Source organism: Gouania willdenowi, chromosome 12 (assembly GCF_900634775.1).
Source record: "Gouania willdenowi chromosome 12, fGouWil2.1, whole genome shotgun sequence".
Classification (NCBI taxonomy): Eukaryota; Metazoa; Chordata; class Actinopteri; order Blenniiformes; family Gobiesocidae; genus Gouania; species Gouania willdenowi.
Window position 1 is genome coordinate 17,162,814 of NC_041055.1, and position 17,533 is coordinate 17,180,346.

Genomic DNA, 17,533 nt, shown 5'->3' on the forward strand with positions numbered 1-17,533 from the left:
CAGCATCCCCAGAGAGACTTCCAGCCATCTGAGGCACCTTCTGCTCGGTTTGCTCCAGCGCAACCACAAGGACCGCATGGACTTTGGTCAGTGAGCATCCAGAAGCTGTAATAAAGTTCTCAAGATCAAATCAAATCAAGTTTTATTTCTAAAGCGCTTTACATCAACCAAAGTTGACCAAAGCGCTGTACACGATAAAGAATACAATTTAAAAACAGCATAATATATCTTTAAAAACAGACCATTATCACATTTAAAACAAGTGCCACAGAAGTACAGTATGTATCAAACACCTTTCCAAACAGGTGAGTCTTTAGCTTTGCTTTGAACAGGCGCAGGTTTTTGATGTCACGCAACTCAAGCGGCAACGAGTTCCAGAGTTTTGGACCTGCCACAGCAAAAGGGCAATCACCTCAAGATAAAGATTTTGCTGACAATCGAAGTTGAAATTAATACCTATTGCAGAAATAGGCAACTTTTATCACAATGGGGGCCACAAAAATATGATTGTCTGATCTGAGGCAGCATTTAGAACCTATCCTAACCAACCTGAACATTATTATAGTCATTTTGTTGTGGTTTTAGGTTGTTTTACTGTCATTTTAACTCTCATCCCCTCTTTTTGTGTGTGTTTAGAGTATTTTTGTTGTAATTATATGTATTTTTATTGCCGTTTGTTTGTTCTCTGTTATTTACTAACGTTATTTTGTGTGTTTTCCGGGGTTTTTTTGTGGTCAATTTGTTTATTTTTTTGTCAATTTGTCTGTTTTTGGAGTTCTTTTGTTTCATTTTTCTGTCATTATGTTTGTTTTTATAGTATTTATTTTATTGTTTTGTCATTTTGTGCATTTACATTTGGGGCTGCCCGTTAATGGGTACATACTGTATGTTTGTCACTGAGTCATTAAAAATCATTATACAGGTGTATTTAACCTGACCTACAGTATGTCAAGCCAGTTTTTGGTTCTGTGAGCTTCTTAACAGTTAATGATAAGTTTTTGATAAGTGGCCTTTTTCTGTCTTGCCTTTTTCTCTGGATTAAGTAAAGAATGATAAATAACTGAATACTCCATGTTTAACATGTTTTCCTTAATTCTGTTTTCCTTCCTAATATTCACTGTCTTTTCAATCCTCTGTTTTTTAGACGAGTTCTTCGCTCATCCTTTCCTGGAGGCCAGTTCATCAATAAAAAAGGGTAAGAGTAATATTGCTGTATGTGCTTACATTTCTTAGAAGAATGATGATAGACATTATTTCGGCTGACTCTTACTTACTTTGAATACTCAGGTTTCAATAAGAAAAACATCTTACAGAAACTATGTAGCCTGTGTGAAAAAATGCTTTGTATTATCAAAAACGCAGTCCAACTACTGTACAGTAGGGTGTGTGTGTGTGAAGAAAACAAACATGACTGTTCTTTGTTCTTAGCCACCTGCTTAGCCAAACAAATGATCACATTGTCTGTAATCCTAGCTTTTAATGACCTAAAAGAAAAAGTATTTATTTATTTTTTTTTAAATCACAACTGTGGTTGATTTCTACTGTAACATTGAATGTATCTGTGTTTGTGTAACGTTTGTTGAGCACTATAACATATTAATTCATAATAACTTTGTGTCTTATTCTTGTCGGTCCTAAAGAGGTCGTTTAAGTGGTTTTGTTTGTTCTTGCAGCATCTCCTGTTCCTACTGTGACAACAACCTGTTTGCCCAGCTCGGCCTCAGCCAGCTCTTGTAGCAGCTCCTCCACCTCTCACCTGGCCTCACCCCCGGTAGGTGTTTTCCCCTTCCTATCACAGCTTTATTGATGATGTAATCAGCATATAATCAGCTATGGCAGCTGAAATGAGCACCTAATGTCCCTGCTTCACTGCTGTTTAGTCTTTTGGTTGTTTATCTGATCCCTTCCCCATGTCGTGTCCTTACAGCAGTCTCTTGCTGAGATTCAGCACCTGCGAGCCAAACCTCTCCCCTCACCAACTCAGGAGGCCACTGCTTTTCTCCTCAAGGACTCATCAGGTGGCGCCGGAAGCAGCAGCAAGAATTCTTCATCATGTGACACTGATGATTTTGTCATGGTGCCCGCTCAGTTCCCCAGTAAGAAACAGTTTTCTTTTTAAATTATTACACTTTGTAGTACTTTTTTTTTTTTTTAACTTTACTTTCAAGCAACCACACTTAATTTTTTTTTTTCACAAGGAGCTATTATCAGACATCTGGGCGAGGTCCTTTAAGGTGCAACATCATCCACTGCATTATTATTCCAAACTGCAGCTTTAAGTTTTTCTGGCCCCAAAGAGATCAGTGTCCAATAAAACATTTTTAAAGAGTGGAAAAGTGTGACTGGATCTCGTGTAGCCAAGCCTAACTAAAGCACTTAAACCATGGTAATGGAACACGGCTGCTCGGTCTGAAGATTTTGTATTCAGATCATATGGAAAAGCTAGAAAACATCTGGCATCAAGGTGCAGTGGTGTATCAAACTGGTTTCGTGTGGGATACACCAGTAGTTCTCAAACTTTTTTGGCTCAAGTACCCCCTTTCTCTTACTTTTGAATCTAAGTAGCGGTTCCCCCACCTCTGGTGCCACGACAAGATTATACTCAGAATACTGTGAAAATCAACTATAGAGCATAATGATGGAATTAATGAGGGATAAGATACATTTTTAAGACTCACATTGTAATTAAATAGAATAAAATTGGTATTTTGTTCCTCCTGAATAGATTTATTTCTTTAGTTTTTACCCTCGGCCTCAGCTGAAGGGTATTGTCATCAGTTCGTTGTCCGTCTGTCTGTGTGTGTAGAGTGGTGTAGGTCTGTTGCAATATCAACCAACCAATTTCACACAAAAAGTTGGTAATAATGGGGGGATTCCAGGTAATGGAAAAAAAATTCCAGTCGGTCGATTTTTGCTGAAAAAACTGCATTTTTTAGGATTTTGTAAAAAAACAATGTCGCGGACTGATTTTAAAGAGGGAAGGAGGTGGACCATTGATACCTCGCTGTAAGGTGACGTTCACTCAGGGTTCTTGATTAGTGGCAACATTTTTTGTCACAGCAACTACTTTGTAATAAAATTCTATGCAGAAACAGATGAGTAATCATAATTAATAATGTTTTATTCCCCGACCGGTATTATAAATGTAATAGATGAACCATTTACATCTATAAATTCCCTGAAGTACTTAGCTTGGTCACAATAAATCAATGTAAATTATTTTTCGTGACAGTTTATTTTTGGAGGATTTTTCAAATGCCAGGCCGAGGGTTTTCAAGTGCGGACACGTTATGTTTATCATTTCTGATCTTCTCTCGCCTGGTGTGGGACCAAGACTGATCTTTGTATTTTCAGTCCATGTTCTAATCAAGATCATTTCCATTATCTTTATTACATTTTAAACTAGAAATAAACATTATTATAAAAGCCCATATTTGTTATGCTTTTGTTTGTTAGTTTTCTCTTTCTCAAGTACCACCTGTAGTGCTCTAGGGGTGCACGTACCCCATTTGAGAAACACTGGGCAACACAACCAGTGTTAGCATGTCCTGCAAATGCAATCCTTTTTACAATTTGTAAGATTTGTTGATTTAGTCACTTGGAGGCTCTACCTTTAACCTGGCAAAGCTTCATTATTGTTAATGTCTTGTTTACAGATATCACGCACATCTTCAGTAGTCACTGGCAGCTTTAAGTTTTTCTTTGGTAGCAATGGGGATCAGCCTTAGTCACATGACTTTGAGAAATCTATATGGATTTTCTGTTTTTCCTCTGAATGCTGATACGTTTTATAGTAATCGGACAGAAATTGTTTCTAAAAAAAACGAATTCTTGTGTTTTTGTAAACATCCACGCACTATAAAAAAACTCCTCTTTTTCTTCTTCCAGCTGGTGAGCTGACATGTGAGAGTAAAGTGCTTCAGGACAGCCTGACGAACAGCGGGTAAGAATGAAATGAATTATTGATAGCTTAGCTGTTGTTTCCAGTGGCAATAATTCTTCAACTCTCTCTGTGAATGAGCACTTTAGCATGCGGCCTTTTGGGTATCACAGCAACAGGATGGTGATCGATTGTTGTTTTTCATTTAGCTCCCTGTTAGGGTCAGATGGCCTTTACAGCCAAGCCAAAACACCACCGCACTCGCCCACCTACAGTGGATCTCCAGGTGCTCGCAGGTAAAGCAAAAACCAGACCACACCGTCATATAAATTTAACAGAAGTCATTCACTGCATGTGATTAGGAGCGAGTATTGGCAAGGATGTTGCAATACGATACGTGTCACGATACTTGGATCACGATGCGATATTATCACGGTATATTGCGATATTCTACCCAGTTAATATCGAAATTAAATGTAGAGATGAAAAATCAAGTTGCTGTATATGTTCATCAGAAGATATTGATCGTTCAGAGGACAAATTGAGTCAAACCTATTTGCTTCAAAACATCCTATTTGTTGTTATTATTATTATTAATATTATTATTATTATTATTATTATTATTATTATATCTACGGCGCCATCTACCAGAGTGGAGGTGCGAAAGTGTCACAATTTTCAAGGTTTATAGTTGGTCAACATACCCAGTAGTTAGGCTGCTCCCCTGAGATGTGACAATGTCTCCAGCAGTAGAAAACACATCCACAAAAATGTGAAAAATACAATAAGAAAAAATATTGAATAAATATCAGATAATATCAGACTGTCCCTACTTATCATATAAGTAGGGACAGTACATATTCAATTCAATTCAACTTTATTTATATAGCGCAAAATACAACAAAGTCATCTTAAAGCGCTGAACAAAATATAAAGTCCATAGTAAAAAGAAGAAAGAACCCAACAAGATCCACATGAACAAGCATTTAGTGACAGTGGGAAGAAAAAACTCCCTCTTTTTTATTGGAAGAAATCTCCAGCTGAACCAGGTTCAGAGGTGGTAGCCATCTGCTTCAACTGGTTGGGTTAGTGAACAGAGGGACAAACAGAAAAGGATAGAAGGATAGTCCATCCGAGTGTCCCAGATTAGTTGTGCCGTGAGCCATTGATCAGGAACCGCCATCTCCAGTATCAAGACACCTGAAACAGAAAAGAAAGCGGAGGGCGAGGAGAAGGCACTGACTGCAGGGAAGAAAAATGAAAAAAAAAATAAAATAAATATTATGCAACGAGGGACAGAAGTGGGGGGTTGTCTTCAACCCAGCACGACTATGTCTGTCTGGACACTCATCTCTTTGCAGCACATTAGAGCTATGTGTAGATGGTGGATCGTGTTTGAATATAATGTTGGTGGTCTACTACATCATTCTTAGTTCTTAGTTCCTATTTTTAGGTTTAGAGCTTTTTTCCTAGTGTTATGGTTAACGCTATTATACGGTATATGGCTTAGCAAATAAGTAGGTTTTGAGTTTGCTTTTAAAGGTGGAGAGAGTTGAAGCCTCACGAATTAAGACTGGGAGCTGGTTCCAAAAGCGAGGCGCCTGGTAGCTGAATGATCTGCCTCCGGTTCTACTTATAGATATCATTGAAAAAAAAAAGAAAATATGTCGGATTATAGCCATAGGCTATTTTACATCTGTTGTCCCGAGACAGGTTGGTATAGGAAAATGTCACACTTAACAATAATTAACCCTATTAAAAAATTGCGATATATTGTGAAATCGATTTTTTTTTTTACACCCCTACATGTGATGTAGATCTTAAAATCATATGACCTACTTTGTAAGTACTTAATGTATTGGGAATGTTGCAGGATAACAGAATAGTGTTAATGAAGGTGTTACATTAGATTGTGCCTCAGCAGACACACTAACTGTTCTTTGGCACTCTGTATTCTTCTCACCATTGTCAGGCCCGCCGAATACTCGGGTTGTAACCATGGAAACCAGTCAATGCCTATCCCAGTCCCCACTCAGGTCAGGAACTACCAGCGCATTGAGCAGAAACTTCATTCCACCAAACAGGATGACTCGCCTCGGTATGTGTGTACACAGTGAGCCGTGGGTTCGTGTGTACATGTTTGAATCAATAACCCCTCTCATCATCAGGCTATCAACACCCGTGCGCCGATGCAGCAGTGGAAGCTTGCTAGGCTACGTGAGGACCGGCCCGTCGCCGCCTTATCCACAGGGGACCGTCACCGCCCCCCGAAGGCTCTCACTTGGAGGAGCCAGACCTTTTCAGCTTTCTCCTCAAGGTGCTTCACAGGCGTCTTTGCTTTAGAAAAATAACAATGGCGCAAACTCAGAGACTCGTTTGAAGGGTTTTGAGAAAAATGAAAGTATTGAAAGAAAATTAATATCTATTTCTTCCTATTTCAAAGCTGTATCTTATTTTTGATCATTTTTATCATGGAAAGTTTTAAATCCAATAAGTTTCCTGATTGAAATATACTTGTTAAATTACAAATTTAATCAACTTAGAGCTGCTCGACCACATAACTTTAGTGTTTTAACCAGTACCCTTATATCATTTAAAACTTGTTCTCATTCACTCCTGATGCCAACTTGTACCCGAAAATTCTGCCAAAGTGACATTTCTGGTGTTGTCATGGATTGAAAGGTGTTTACAAAATAATTGGCAAACTTTGCTACTGTGGCTTCCATGGAAACACCCATTAATGGGAGAAATAGTCATTGTACGATAAACAAAGCAGAAAAGAACACAAGGGATCACAGTAAGAATGAAGTAAAAACAATTCATAAAGCCATTTTTTGCATTCTTAATAGATTTATTTCTATCATTTTTATCTCCCATCTGGTGTGGGACTAATACTAACTGGTATTTTCAGTTCATGTTCTAATTAAGATAATTTCAATCATCGTTTTGTGTGTTTTTGTTGTCGTTTTTGTGTTGTTGTTGGTATTATTTAAATGATTCTCTCTCAGTGTGTTTTTTTTTGGTGTCGTGTGGTGGTTTCTTAAGTCGTTCTGTATGATTCTCTGTTGTTTTTGTGTATTTTGTAGTGATCTTGTGTATTTTTCTCCTCATGTAGTGTGTCTTTGTTGTGGTTTTGTCTTCTTTTTTCTTTTTATTACTCAGTATATTTTTCGTCTATTTTGTGTGTTTTTGTTGTCGTTTTGTGAGTTGCTGGTAATATTTAGTACGATTTAAAATTTTCTTTAACTAAAAATAAACTTAAAACCCCATATTTTTAATGGTTTAATTTGAGAAACACTGTTCTACAAGACCCCAAATCCTACAATGCAATGCACAAAACTTTTCTGAAGTTCAAGTCACATGACCCTTTGACAACAAAGCCATTGTTTTTGGTGGAGTCGATATGAAACATTTGAGTAGTAATTTCTACCGTTGACATTTGTGTGACAGGAAATCTAAATGAGAGGATTTATGTAAGTTATGTGGTTAAGCAGATTTAATTTGAATTTGTTTTTATGTGTTCCATATGTGAAAAAATAATCAGACTAATTTGTTCATTATGTTGAAACTATTTAATGTTTGACATTTGAGTGATTTGATTGCTAAAGCTTTATTGTATTTGTTTCACCTTCTGTGAGTGCAGTGGCTTGTGTTGGCCGTTGTTTCCGCAGGGTGAAATAAGGTAGTGCTTTGTTACTGTTGAGTCTGAGTGAAAGCACTTTAACTCTGACATCTTTCCACTTTACAGCCGCTCAGCACGCTGAACCCAGACAACCCCCGCACGCCACTGGCCTCGGCACACGGCTTCACAGCGCCCCTTGTTTGTTGGAGTGTGCTACAGGTGGAGGCAGGCAGAAAATTAGAAAGCAGCACTCGGACCCCGTCGCCATCCCCTCAGCAGGGCTGATTGCTGTCCGCCCCCTACACTCCTCCCCTCGGCTGAGTGATCTGGTGCAGCGAAGCCCCCTCCCAACCATCCTGGGCTCGCCCTCCAGGGTGAGGCTTTTGTGTGTGGGGGGAAAAACTTAAAAACGTTTGATTGATTTTTTCCTGGGATACACAGGGCAAAAAATAGATTTAAACTAGCCATTTTTATTTCTCTCTCAGGCTATCCCTCCATTTGAATTCCAAAAGCCACCCAGCTCTTCAAACTTGATGACCTTCCTGACTCAGCAGGGTTACACCATGGGCTCCCCAGGCAGCAGAACAGCCCCAGCAGAGCTGCGAGATATAGTTCAGCAAGCGCCTGCACCCGTCAGCCAGCCTGTCCACTGCATGCACAGACGGAACATGGAACCCGTGGGCTTTGGAAGGTTCTACCATTCATTTGTTTGCCACGTTTATTTCTACTTTTTCTGCATGTACAGCTTATTTTTCTCATCTTACAGACCAGAATCTATGCTTCTGAGAGCAAAGGAATTTAATGCTGTTTCTGATATAAATTATGACACACTCAACCAATGATTTGAATCCCGAGTCCACGATTCGCTTTGAATCCCGATTTAAAAAAAAAAAAACTCAAATCAAAGATAGAATTGGGATGTAATGATATTTTGGAGGAAAAAAACAGATAATCAAAATACAGATTATTTTTCTCTTCATTTAAAATGTCAAGAATTTTTAAAACAATTAAAAAATACATATTTTCTTCTCTCAACCTTACAAACTGTCTGAACTCATAAACCAAAATAAACTGGACATGTCTTAATTTATCACCATGCAAAGTTGAACAAAAATGTATATATTTTTAAAAACATTTAAAATAATAAGGTCCGAAAATTTAGCTTATGTTCCTGGCTTTGAATTTACTTATTTTTCTTAAGGTTTTGTCAATGTGTGTGTGTGTGTGTGCGCGCGTTGCGTGTCGCTCTGTGCCGACGGTTCGGGCTTGATTATGTTCGTTATACCACAGGCTCGGGCTGTTTAGATGTTGCGCGGGAAACCAAATGCATGATGACTTGCCTCTACTTGTGTGTGCACGGATTTGAATAGTGTCTGGTTGAAACGGGTTTGAGCCGGGTCTTCTTTTTTTTTGTGCCTGATTAAAGCTATTCTCCCACCGCTGCTCTTGCTAAAACAGTCACAGCACCCCCTATTGTTTAAGCAGAGTATCGAAGCACATACTGTGCTGTATCATTTTAAATCAGAATCAGAAATACTTTAATAATCCCAGGGGGAAATTATTTTTGTTACAGCTCCAGATATACAAACAATATATATTATACAAGCCACATCTATTAAAAACAATATAAATATAACTATACATATATAAAATGTCAACTGTAGAGTTGAATTATGTGCAGAAAGTGCAAAAGAGCAAAATGAGAGACTGTCTGTGTTTGAGTCAGGTTACAGAAGGGGGGTGTCTGACTATCTTAGGGAGGCGTTATAGAGTTTAAAGACCACAGGCAGGAATGATTTCCTGTGGTGCATCTGGGTAAGAGGAGTCTCCCGCTGAAAGTGCTCCTCTGCTGGGCCAATGTGTGACATTATCCAAGATGGACTGAAGCCTGGACAGCATCCTCCTCTCAGCCATGGTTGTCAGGGTGTCCAGCTCTTCCCCCACAACATCAGCAGCCCTCCTGATCAGTTTGTTTAGTCTGTTGTTGTCTGCGACCCACAACCCACTGCCCCAGCATGTGACAGCAAAGAAGATTGCACTGGCCACAACAGACTCATAGAACGTCACCTTTTATTTGAACCGATTTTAGCCGATATAGGATATATCCTTACGTCCCTAATACAGTGTATACCGAATAGATTACTACCCCATCTCATGTCATTAATGCCATCTTGTTGCAGGTCACAAAGTGCTGGTCGTCTTTCGGACATGTTGCTGATGGCTGCGTTTGGACCAAGTGGATTTGCAGGTGATCGAGGCAGCGTTGAGAACCTGAACTCCATGGACGTAACAGGTCAGTGTGTCACCAATACTGTCTGACGTGGTTTGTTAGCCTGTCGTCAGTGCTGCCTCATCTGACATTCATATTCATCTTTAAATGATGAAAACATAAAAAGTTCTAATTTTATAGTTTTAAAAAGAGGGTTTCCGTCTGTTTGTCGTGCTCTAGGACCCCTCAGTGGTGGTGGAGGCTTCGCACCAGGCTCAGGCAGCCCAGCACAGGTGGTTTTCACTGTGGGTTCTCCACCCAGCGGAGGCACGCCACCGCAGTCCTCCAGATACAGGAAGTACTCAGGTAATAATCTACAGCGGGATGGTATGACTCACTTGATATTAAGTGAGCCAAATGAGAAAGATCTTTGCTTCTCACCCTCATTGATCTCTTTGAAAGTGTAGCCTTTTATTTATAGTTGAACAATTGTAGCACATAATTTAGTATTTAAAGATCACACAAACTTTCAGTCACAGTTCATTTAAACTGGTCTTTTACTTTATGATCTGAGTTTTTGATGTGATTTTTATCTCCCAAATCCTTCAATGCAAAGGTTGTTCTGACGGGCTGGATTTGGATTTCAAACGGTTAGAAAAATGATGCTAATTAAAGACCATAAATTATTCATTGGATTAAATATTTGATGAAGTCAGAATAAAAACTGTTTGGTTTGTATAAAAGCTAACCATTGGCTTTTATACATTTTAGTAGGTCTCATATTGAGTATTAGAATAAAATAGAATAATTTTGGCTGGAAAGGTTTGGTTTAAGCCTTAAAATGCACTTAATATTATAGGGGTGAAATTGTCCTTTTGGACACAAATACGGAAAAAAATATGTCTGTCTGATACTGTTTAACATATCATTTTCGGGAAATATTTTACCCACTGAAATATCAAGTGTGTATTGCTTAATATAGCAGGAAAATCCTAACTTTCCAGTTCAGTTTTTTGTAATGCAGGTTTGATTGACAATTTTCAGCACTTTTGGCCATGTCACAACTCCGAGTCCCGTTATTGCAAGAATAATGGGTATTACAACAAGAACCGTTGAGTTGTACCTCCGTGTGTGATGTGCTGTTAACCACTTTCATGTTGTCATTCCACTTCGTTAACACAAAAAGGTAACGGAGTGGAAAGAATTTCATCATTCAACTCCAAGAGTAAAAAAAAAATTAGGAAAAATTCAGCACTGCTGCTATGCTGGTCATACAGCACTGGAACCCCCTTACTAACATGGAAAATTAAGTGAGCTACTGCAACCTTTGTGTTCCATGATTTTCAACAGCCCAATTGTGCTCCTAATGAAAATTTTGCCCATAAGAAGCGCACAATTTTTTTTTCCGGAGTTATTGCCCTTGGTCCGTTTTTTGAATCTGGAGTTTGAAAATTACAAATGCGCAATTATTTTTCTGAACTCCATCAAGGTATTGATACCCTGAAGCCACACAGCAAATTTGGTTATCCTGTCTTAAACGGTTTCCAAGAAAAGCTGTCCCCTTTGAAGATACCTTGAAGGGAGTCAAAAAAACGGAACAAGGGCAATAACTCTGAAAAAATAATTGCGCACTTCTCATTTTTGGAGTTATTGCCCTTGTTTTATTTTTTTTTACTATGTTTTCTTATGTATACATCTAAGTTCTTAGATTTAGGACATTTAGGAGAAGGTTGTGAGTTATAATGACAACCAGGTTGTCCATGTTGAGGACTATGTCTTCTTCTTACATCTCTTTTAGGCTCGCCGTCATCTGTCAGTCCTGCAGGGTCGTTAACCAGCCGCTACGCCCACGCAGGCATCTACCTAGACGGCTATGAGATGTCCTCCAGCCCCCGCTACAGTTTGAATGATCCAATCACAGCCAACATGGGTGGGGCTGTGACCTTCGAAGTACCTGAATTGCCTGAAGAAACACTGATGGAGGTGAGAAACATGTTTCCTCTAAACATCTGTGAGAAGTTATCAACCAAAAGTTCTTATTCATCCTTGGTGTTTGAGATTGGCCTAATAATCCCTGCCCCCCACTGTGTGAGAGTGCAGCAGGAGCACACAGACACCGTTCAAAACCTGCGCTTCACGTTGGATTTCGTCTGCTGTCTGATGGAGGTGGCTGGTGCCCGCGGTGTAATGATGGCGGGGAACAACAGGGAACTCCCACATGGCTCTCTGCCTCTGCAGCAGAGCCTGGTGGCAGATCAGATAAGCTCTCTGAGCCGAGAGTGGAGGTAAGGCTTGATCAACTATGAAGATGAGCATTTGTTAAAAGCAGTGGTGCAGGTTAATCCTGTGTGAATGCTACTTTTAAATGTGGAAAGAACAAAGAAGGATGTGAGAGGGAGAGCTTTTTGGTTGTGCAGTGGAATGAAATCTGCTGAGCCAGAGCCTCTTTTTTTCCAACTTTAGTCACTTGTATTAAAATGACTTGTCACGTGATTATTTAGGGGTTACATCCCAATGCTCAGATACTATTACAATAAGAGTGAACAGAGGGAGTAGATGTGTGCTTCCACGTGTGACAGATCGGGGTGTGCATTGCCATGTATCTGATGATACAATAAAATTCCCCATTTGCATCTCACGATACGATATACATCACGATATGTCGCGTGTATTTAAATGTTGTGGGGAATTGTTGGTGAATGTTTTGAAGTGTTAAGGCTACAGATGTTGCATGTCTTTATTTTAAGTACAGCCCGATTCTCTATTCTCAGCCACGCAGAACAACTGGTTCTCTACCTGAAGACTGCAGAGCTTTTGTCGGCCGCCATCCACACAGCCATGGATCGGGTTAAACAGGGTAAACTTTACCCCTCAGCCACAGTCAAACAAGGTACTGGTCTTTCTTTACTGGTCTTTACAAGCACTGCAAGCTTCAGAAAGAAAAAAAAAATCATAATTGCTTATATATATCTATATATATATCTATCGTCCAAACGCAGTTTTGAAAAGGCTGAATGAGCTCTACAAAACCAGTGTGGCTTCCTGCCGCTCACTCAGCACTCGGCTGGAGTGTTTCTTCACCAGAAAGCATCGTTTAATGGACCAAATCACTTCCATCAAAGCTGAGCGGCTGCTGTTCAGCCACACTGTGCAGATGGTAGGTGCTTAACCCCATGTTTATAATCCCACTCAGGCTGCCCTGGAGCATGTCTAAAATACATGTAATTTACAATTACTGTACGTTACATAATGTCAGGCATTAATATTCATTCCTCCTGGTTTTGTTTCAGGTTCAGGCTGCTGCACTGGATGAGATGTTCCACCAGGGGGAAGCATCGATCCTGCGCTACCACAAAGCTCTGCTGCTGATGGAGGGCCTCTCTCTGCTGCTCACTGAGCACAGCGACATCCTCAGTGTTAACAAGTGTGAGTGCTCCTGTTAGTTTTTATCAGGGGTGGGGTCAATTACAATTACCACTGTTCAATTACCATTACAGTTACAAGAGATTTTTTTCCAATTACAATCAAATTACAATTATTTTTAACCTCAGAAAGTCAATTACAATTAATCACAATGACTGAGCCTGAAATAAATAACCTAGTAAAAGTTAACCTTCCTCTTGTGTTAGCTTTCTGTTAGCATCTCTTATGATAACGGGTCCTAAATCAGATGTAAAATACACTAAAAACAAGAGCTGAACAATTAATTGCATTTGCGATATTATCGCGTTATCATAAAATACAATTTTCTAAACGCAAAGGCTGCAATTTTTATTTACTTTTAATTTTTTTGTCCTGTCCTGTTAAGTTCAGAGAGTGTTTAATAAGTGCAGTCCACATGTTTACGTGTTTCATGAAACGTGAAGTTAGTTAGATATGATGAAGAGGTAAAGCCACAGATTTGTTTGCTTTATTGTTGTAATTTGTGCTTTAAAATTTATATTTTATATTTATTTAAAGTTTAAATGAATCTGAAATTGTTTATTATGAAACAGATTGATTTATTGCTTGAATTCATGGAAAAATACATGACAAGTGGCCCTTGAAAAAATAATTGCATATTAAGTCGCAATCGCAATATTTGAGGGAAAAAAATCGCAATGAGATTATTTTCCATAATGGTTCAGCCCTACTAAAAACGAATATCTATCATCTAATTTATTTCCTATCTATTGGTTACCTTGTTAGGCTTCCTAATCAATGAAAATGTAGGTTTTAAAACATTTTTTTAGCTTGATATGAAACATATTTTAATAGTTGTTAACTACATATCTGTAGAACTGTAACATGGTTCCCTAGTTTTGCGTTAAATTATAATTGGACCATTTTTACAGAATTTTCATAGCAATTACAGTTACAAAGTCAATTATCTGAACTCAATTACAATTTAATTATGATTACGACAGCAACAGATTTAACAAATTATAATTATAATTGACGCCAACCCTGGTTTGTATCATTTCATGACTGTATACAGATCTCTGTAAATCACTTGTTTTCCTTGTTTCTGTAGGTAAGGAATGCATTGAGCGACGCCTTACAGCTTTGCAGTCCAGCCTCTGCTTTTGAGAGCGTTCCATTCATTTCCTCTGCACATGAAGTCATTCTTTAAGTTTTCTCTTTGTGCACCAAGAGATTTTTCCCTTAAAACCCACAAGGATTCCTGATTTTTTCACCTCATTTCTAGGTATTTCTCTTTAGTCCCCAGTAGTTTTCAACCTGCAGCAGCCCCCTCACAAACACTGCGGTCACAAAAGCCATCGGCTGTTGAGACGACTTAAGGCTTCAGGCGCTGGAAATGCGTTTCTCGTGGTGGGTGTGAAGGAGGAGCAGTTTTTTGCCAAGTAGCCACAGAAACACAAGAAAGTCATGTTTAGAACCTGAAATCCTGGACAAAGATCACAAAAGCTAGAGGGACAGTGCATTATTATGTGTCGATAAAGACTGGAACGTTTGACTATCATTTTCATCAAACCTTTTTTTTTTCTCTGGCACCATCTGTTGTTCAGCTTCATGTGTTTGTTACTCACCCGCTGGTAGAATTTCCAGCTTATTCTTGGTCCCTTGTATTTTCTTCTAATGGGTGAAACTTCCTGTATGACAGGCAGGACCACCTTTTACAGGAGTTTTGGTGGGAAAAAAAGAAAAAAGGTGAGTTTCTTGTAATCAATAGATTTTACAATCACACAGGAAGTACTTCCCATAATCATATTTGCAGAGGAAAGTTGAAGAAAAAGTCATGCTGCCGTTAGAGATCTGAAGTGGGTCCAAGCACGATTACAAAACTGTTGCCAAAAAAAAAAAAAAAAACAGACTTTAAGGAGAAGTATTTGTTTTGTTTTAGTGTTTGATTGTTTTTACTGTTTTCAAATGTACAGGGTTGTAGGAAAAGAAAGACCCCAGTTTGACACTTTACTAATTCCATGACCGTTTAACATCCAGGGCCTTGGATGGAGACATTTGTTTCCAAGTTTCAAATGACGATGGATTTCAAATTAGCTAAACACGTGTCAGTCCACGTGCGACGTGCACTGTAAAGCTTTTTAACGGGGACTGGTGAGTCCTTTGAGCACCTTTGGAATACAGTCGTGATAAATCTGCAAAAAAAAAAAACAACCCTGAGACGTATTGTTCAGGGAAACCTAAATGCTGGTTATTTCCTCACTATTTAACCTTTGCCTTGATGATAATTTATCCATCGGTCACATTGTAACATCCTCTTTGAATGTCGGGTTGTCACGAGAGAGACTGAATGTGGAAATATTTGATCGTTTCAGCAGATTTCGGAACTTATTTCTGAATGTTTTGCGTTGTTTAGGTACGATAGCAGACGTGTTTAAAAGGTGAGAGTGAGACAGGTTTTTGCTTACATGCTTTTTAGTTACGGTCCAGAGTTGAATGTGGGCATAGATGCAAAAATTAAGCTATTAAACCTTTGAAAGCAGAGAGTTGAGTCGGCATGTGTTCCACTGTCTGTGTCATATTTTCATCTCATTAAAACACACGCTACGTTGGAACGGTTGGCTGCTTTAAGGAAAAGAAAAAGAAAAAAAAATAGAAACATCTTTACACTGAAAAAAGGGTTTGTTACTTATTTTGTGCTTTCTGTAGAGTTTTAGTGAGAGTGGTGTTTTCATTTTTGAAAAGTTAATTTTTTTTTTTTTTTGAGTGTGTTGCAATCATGTGTTTTCCATATTATTAAGTGTTGTATATCTTGAGTTTAGCTGAACATCTCAAAAAGATCTCTCAGCTGCCCGAATCGGGCCATTTAGGAGACTTTGGTTAGGTTTGTGTGCGTGTTTGAAGTGAGTTTTTTTTGTGATAATTTCCAGTTCTGGGATCTTTGGAGGGCAAACGCAGCAACTTTGTGACAACATGATTTGATTTTCACCTCCAGTTGTTGCTAAAAAAAAAAATGAAGGGCTCCTTTGGTGTAAACCCTCGTGGAATCCTTGCACTGCTCCCAAATGGGTCGTTTTATCACCTTCTGTTTAGCGCTCAGATGCATATTACACAAATAGTCATGGATGTGTAGTCCCAGTTTAATATAAAGCCACTACAGTAGCATTGTCTGCAGGGCAGAATTGAGGAGTTATGGAATTGTTTAACATGTCTTTCTAATTGTTGCCTTTTGTTATAGTTTTTTTCCCTCCAACAGAAGTGTTTCCTGTGTCATTTTATTCAGCGTGCTTTCCTTTACATTTTTACACCGCCGCGTCATCTTTCATCCACACGAGCAGTTCGGATCTCCCCTTTACTAAACTCATGCATGTGTCACTTTTCTTGTTGCATACAATCATTGCCGAAACCGTTCCCACCTGAGATTCACTTCAAATGAAATGGAAAGCACCAAGAAGACGACGAAGTGTCCGCTGACACAAAGATAGAATGAAGTGTTTCCTTCAATGTGCACAGATCAGACACTGATTAGGATCTTTTTCTTGTTTTGTATGTTGACCAACAGCATAGTGGAATGTTTTTTGATTTTTCTTGATCTCTTTAGGAAATGTAAATATTGTATATTAAGTTATTATTGGTATTGTGTACATATGACACAGTGGGCACAAAGAGAGATGACAGTACTACAACACCTATATATTTCCAAAGACTAGGCCTCCTGCTCTTTTCATGGCGTCTTCTTTTCTTGCTCATATTAATGTTGTCAGGAGCAAATATGCTGTCTCAGTGTACCCTGTGTGTGATGTAAGCCACATGATGAATAAATGAAAAAGAAAGGTCGCCTGGAGTGCATTTGTCCAACATTTCATGGTTGCCATCTACTATTTGTGCTTTGACTAATGTGCCAATGGCATATTTAGTCAGGATTTTATTAAGTATTGCATTGAAAGCCCAGATTTTCTGTAATTTATACAATCCAACATTATAAAGTACCTAAAATTAAGCCAGGGGGACAAAGGGCTGTACATAGTGGCAATGAAAGCATATGCAATATAAATAACTGAAAAAAACACAGTTTACATAAAGTCAACGCTTTAAATGCTGTACACCAGAGGAAAAAGGTGTTTTTATTTTAACAGAGACTTAAAAACAGGCAGAGATTAAGACTCCCTGATGTGAAGAGGCAGTGCGTTCCACACCTTTTTATTTACATTTAATGCTTTTAAAGATTCAACAGTAAAAACTAACACAACATGCCTGCTGAGGTTTGGTGTTAATTTGGGTTGGAGATGTTCATATATATCCCCCACCGCAAAGTGTGGAAGGGGGATATAGGTTTGAGTCAAAGGGGACAGATTTTCTCAGAAACTGTTTAAGTTACGTTTTTTACTCTGTTCGATGTAACTTCAGAGGACAGCTTTTC

General features: G+C 38.7%; 1 protein-coding gene across 2 annotated transcripts in view; it reads left to right on the plus strand.

Annotated features, from left to right (window-relative positions):
- Positions 1-16,950, plus strand: part of ulk1b (unc-51 like autophagy activating kinase 1) — a 37,853-nt gene extending 20,903 nt beyond the window's left edge. The window contains exons 10-27 of one of the 2 annotated variants that reach the window (XM_028462477.1): positions 4-86; positions 1,145-1,195; positions 1,674-1,771; positions 1,928-2,096; positions 3,889-3,943; positions 4,090-4,176; positions 5,853-5,978; positions 6,049-6,197; positions 7,629-7,876; positions 7,988-8,193; positions 9,683-9,795; positions 9,952-10,077; positions 11,510-11,694; positions 11,812-11,996; positions 12,483-12,601; positions 12,711-12,868; positions 13,002-13,137; positions 14,225-16,950. In XM_028462477.1, coding sequence (XP_028318278.1) covers positions 4-86; positions 1,145-1,195; positions 1,674-1,771; positions 1,928-2,096; positions 3,889-3,943; positions 4,090-4,176; positions 5,853-5,978; positions 6,049-6,197; positions 7,629-7,876; positions 7,988-8,193; positions 9,683-9,795; positions 9,952-10,077; positions 11,510-11,694; positions 11,812-11,996; positions 12,483-12,601; positions 12,711-12,868; positions 13,002-13,137; positions 14,225-14,280 — 2,350 coding nt within the window. In that variant the 3' untranslated portion in view covers positions 14,281-16,950. The remainder of the gene's footprint in view (positions 1-3; positions 87-1,144; positions 1,196-1,673; positions 1,772-1,927; positions 2,097-3,888; positions 3,944-4,089; positions 4,177-5,852; positions 5,979-6,048; positions 6,198-7,628; positions 7,877-7,987; positions 8,194-9,682; positions 9,796-9,951; positions 10,078-11,509; positions 11,695-11,811; positions 11,997-12,482; positions 12,602-12,710; positions 12,869-13,001; positions 13,138-14,224) is intronic. The other variant, XM_028462478.1, reaches the window with a different exon arrangement.
- Positions 16,951-17,533: the final 583 nt, after the last annotated feature.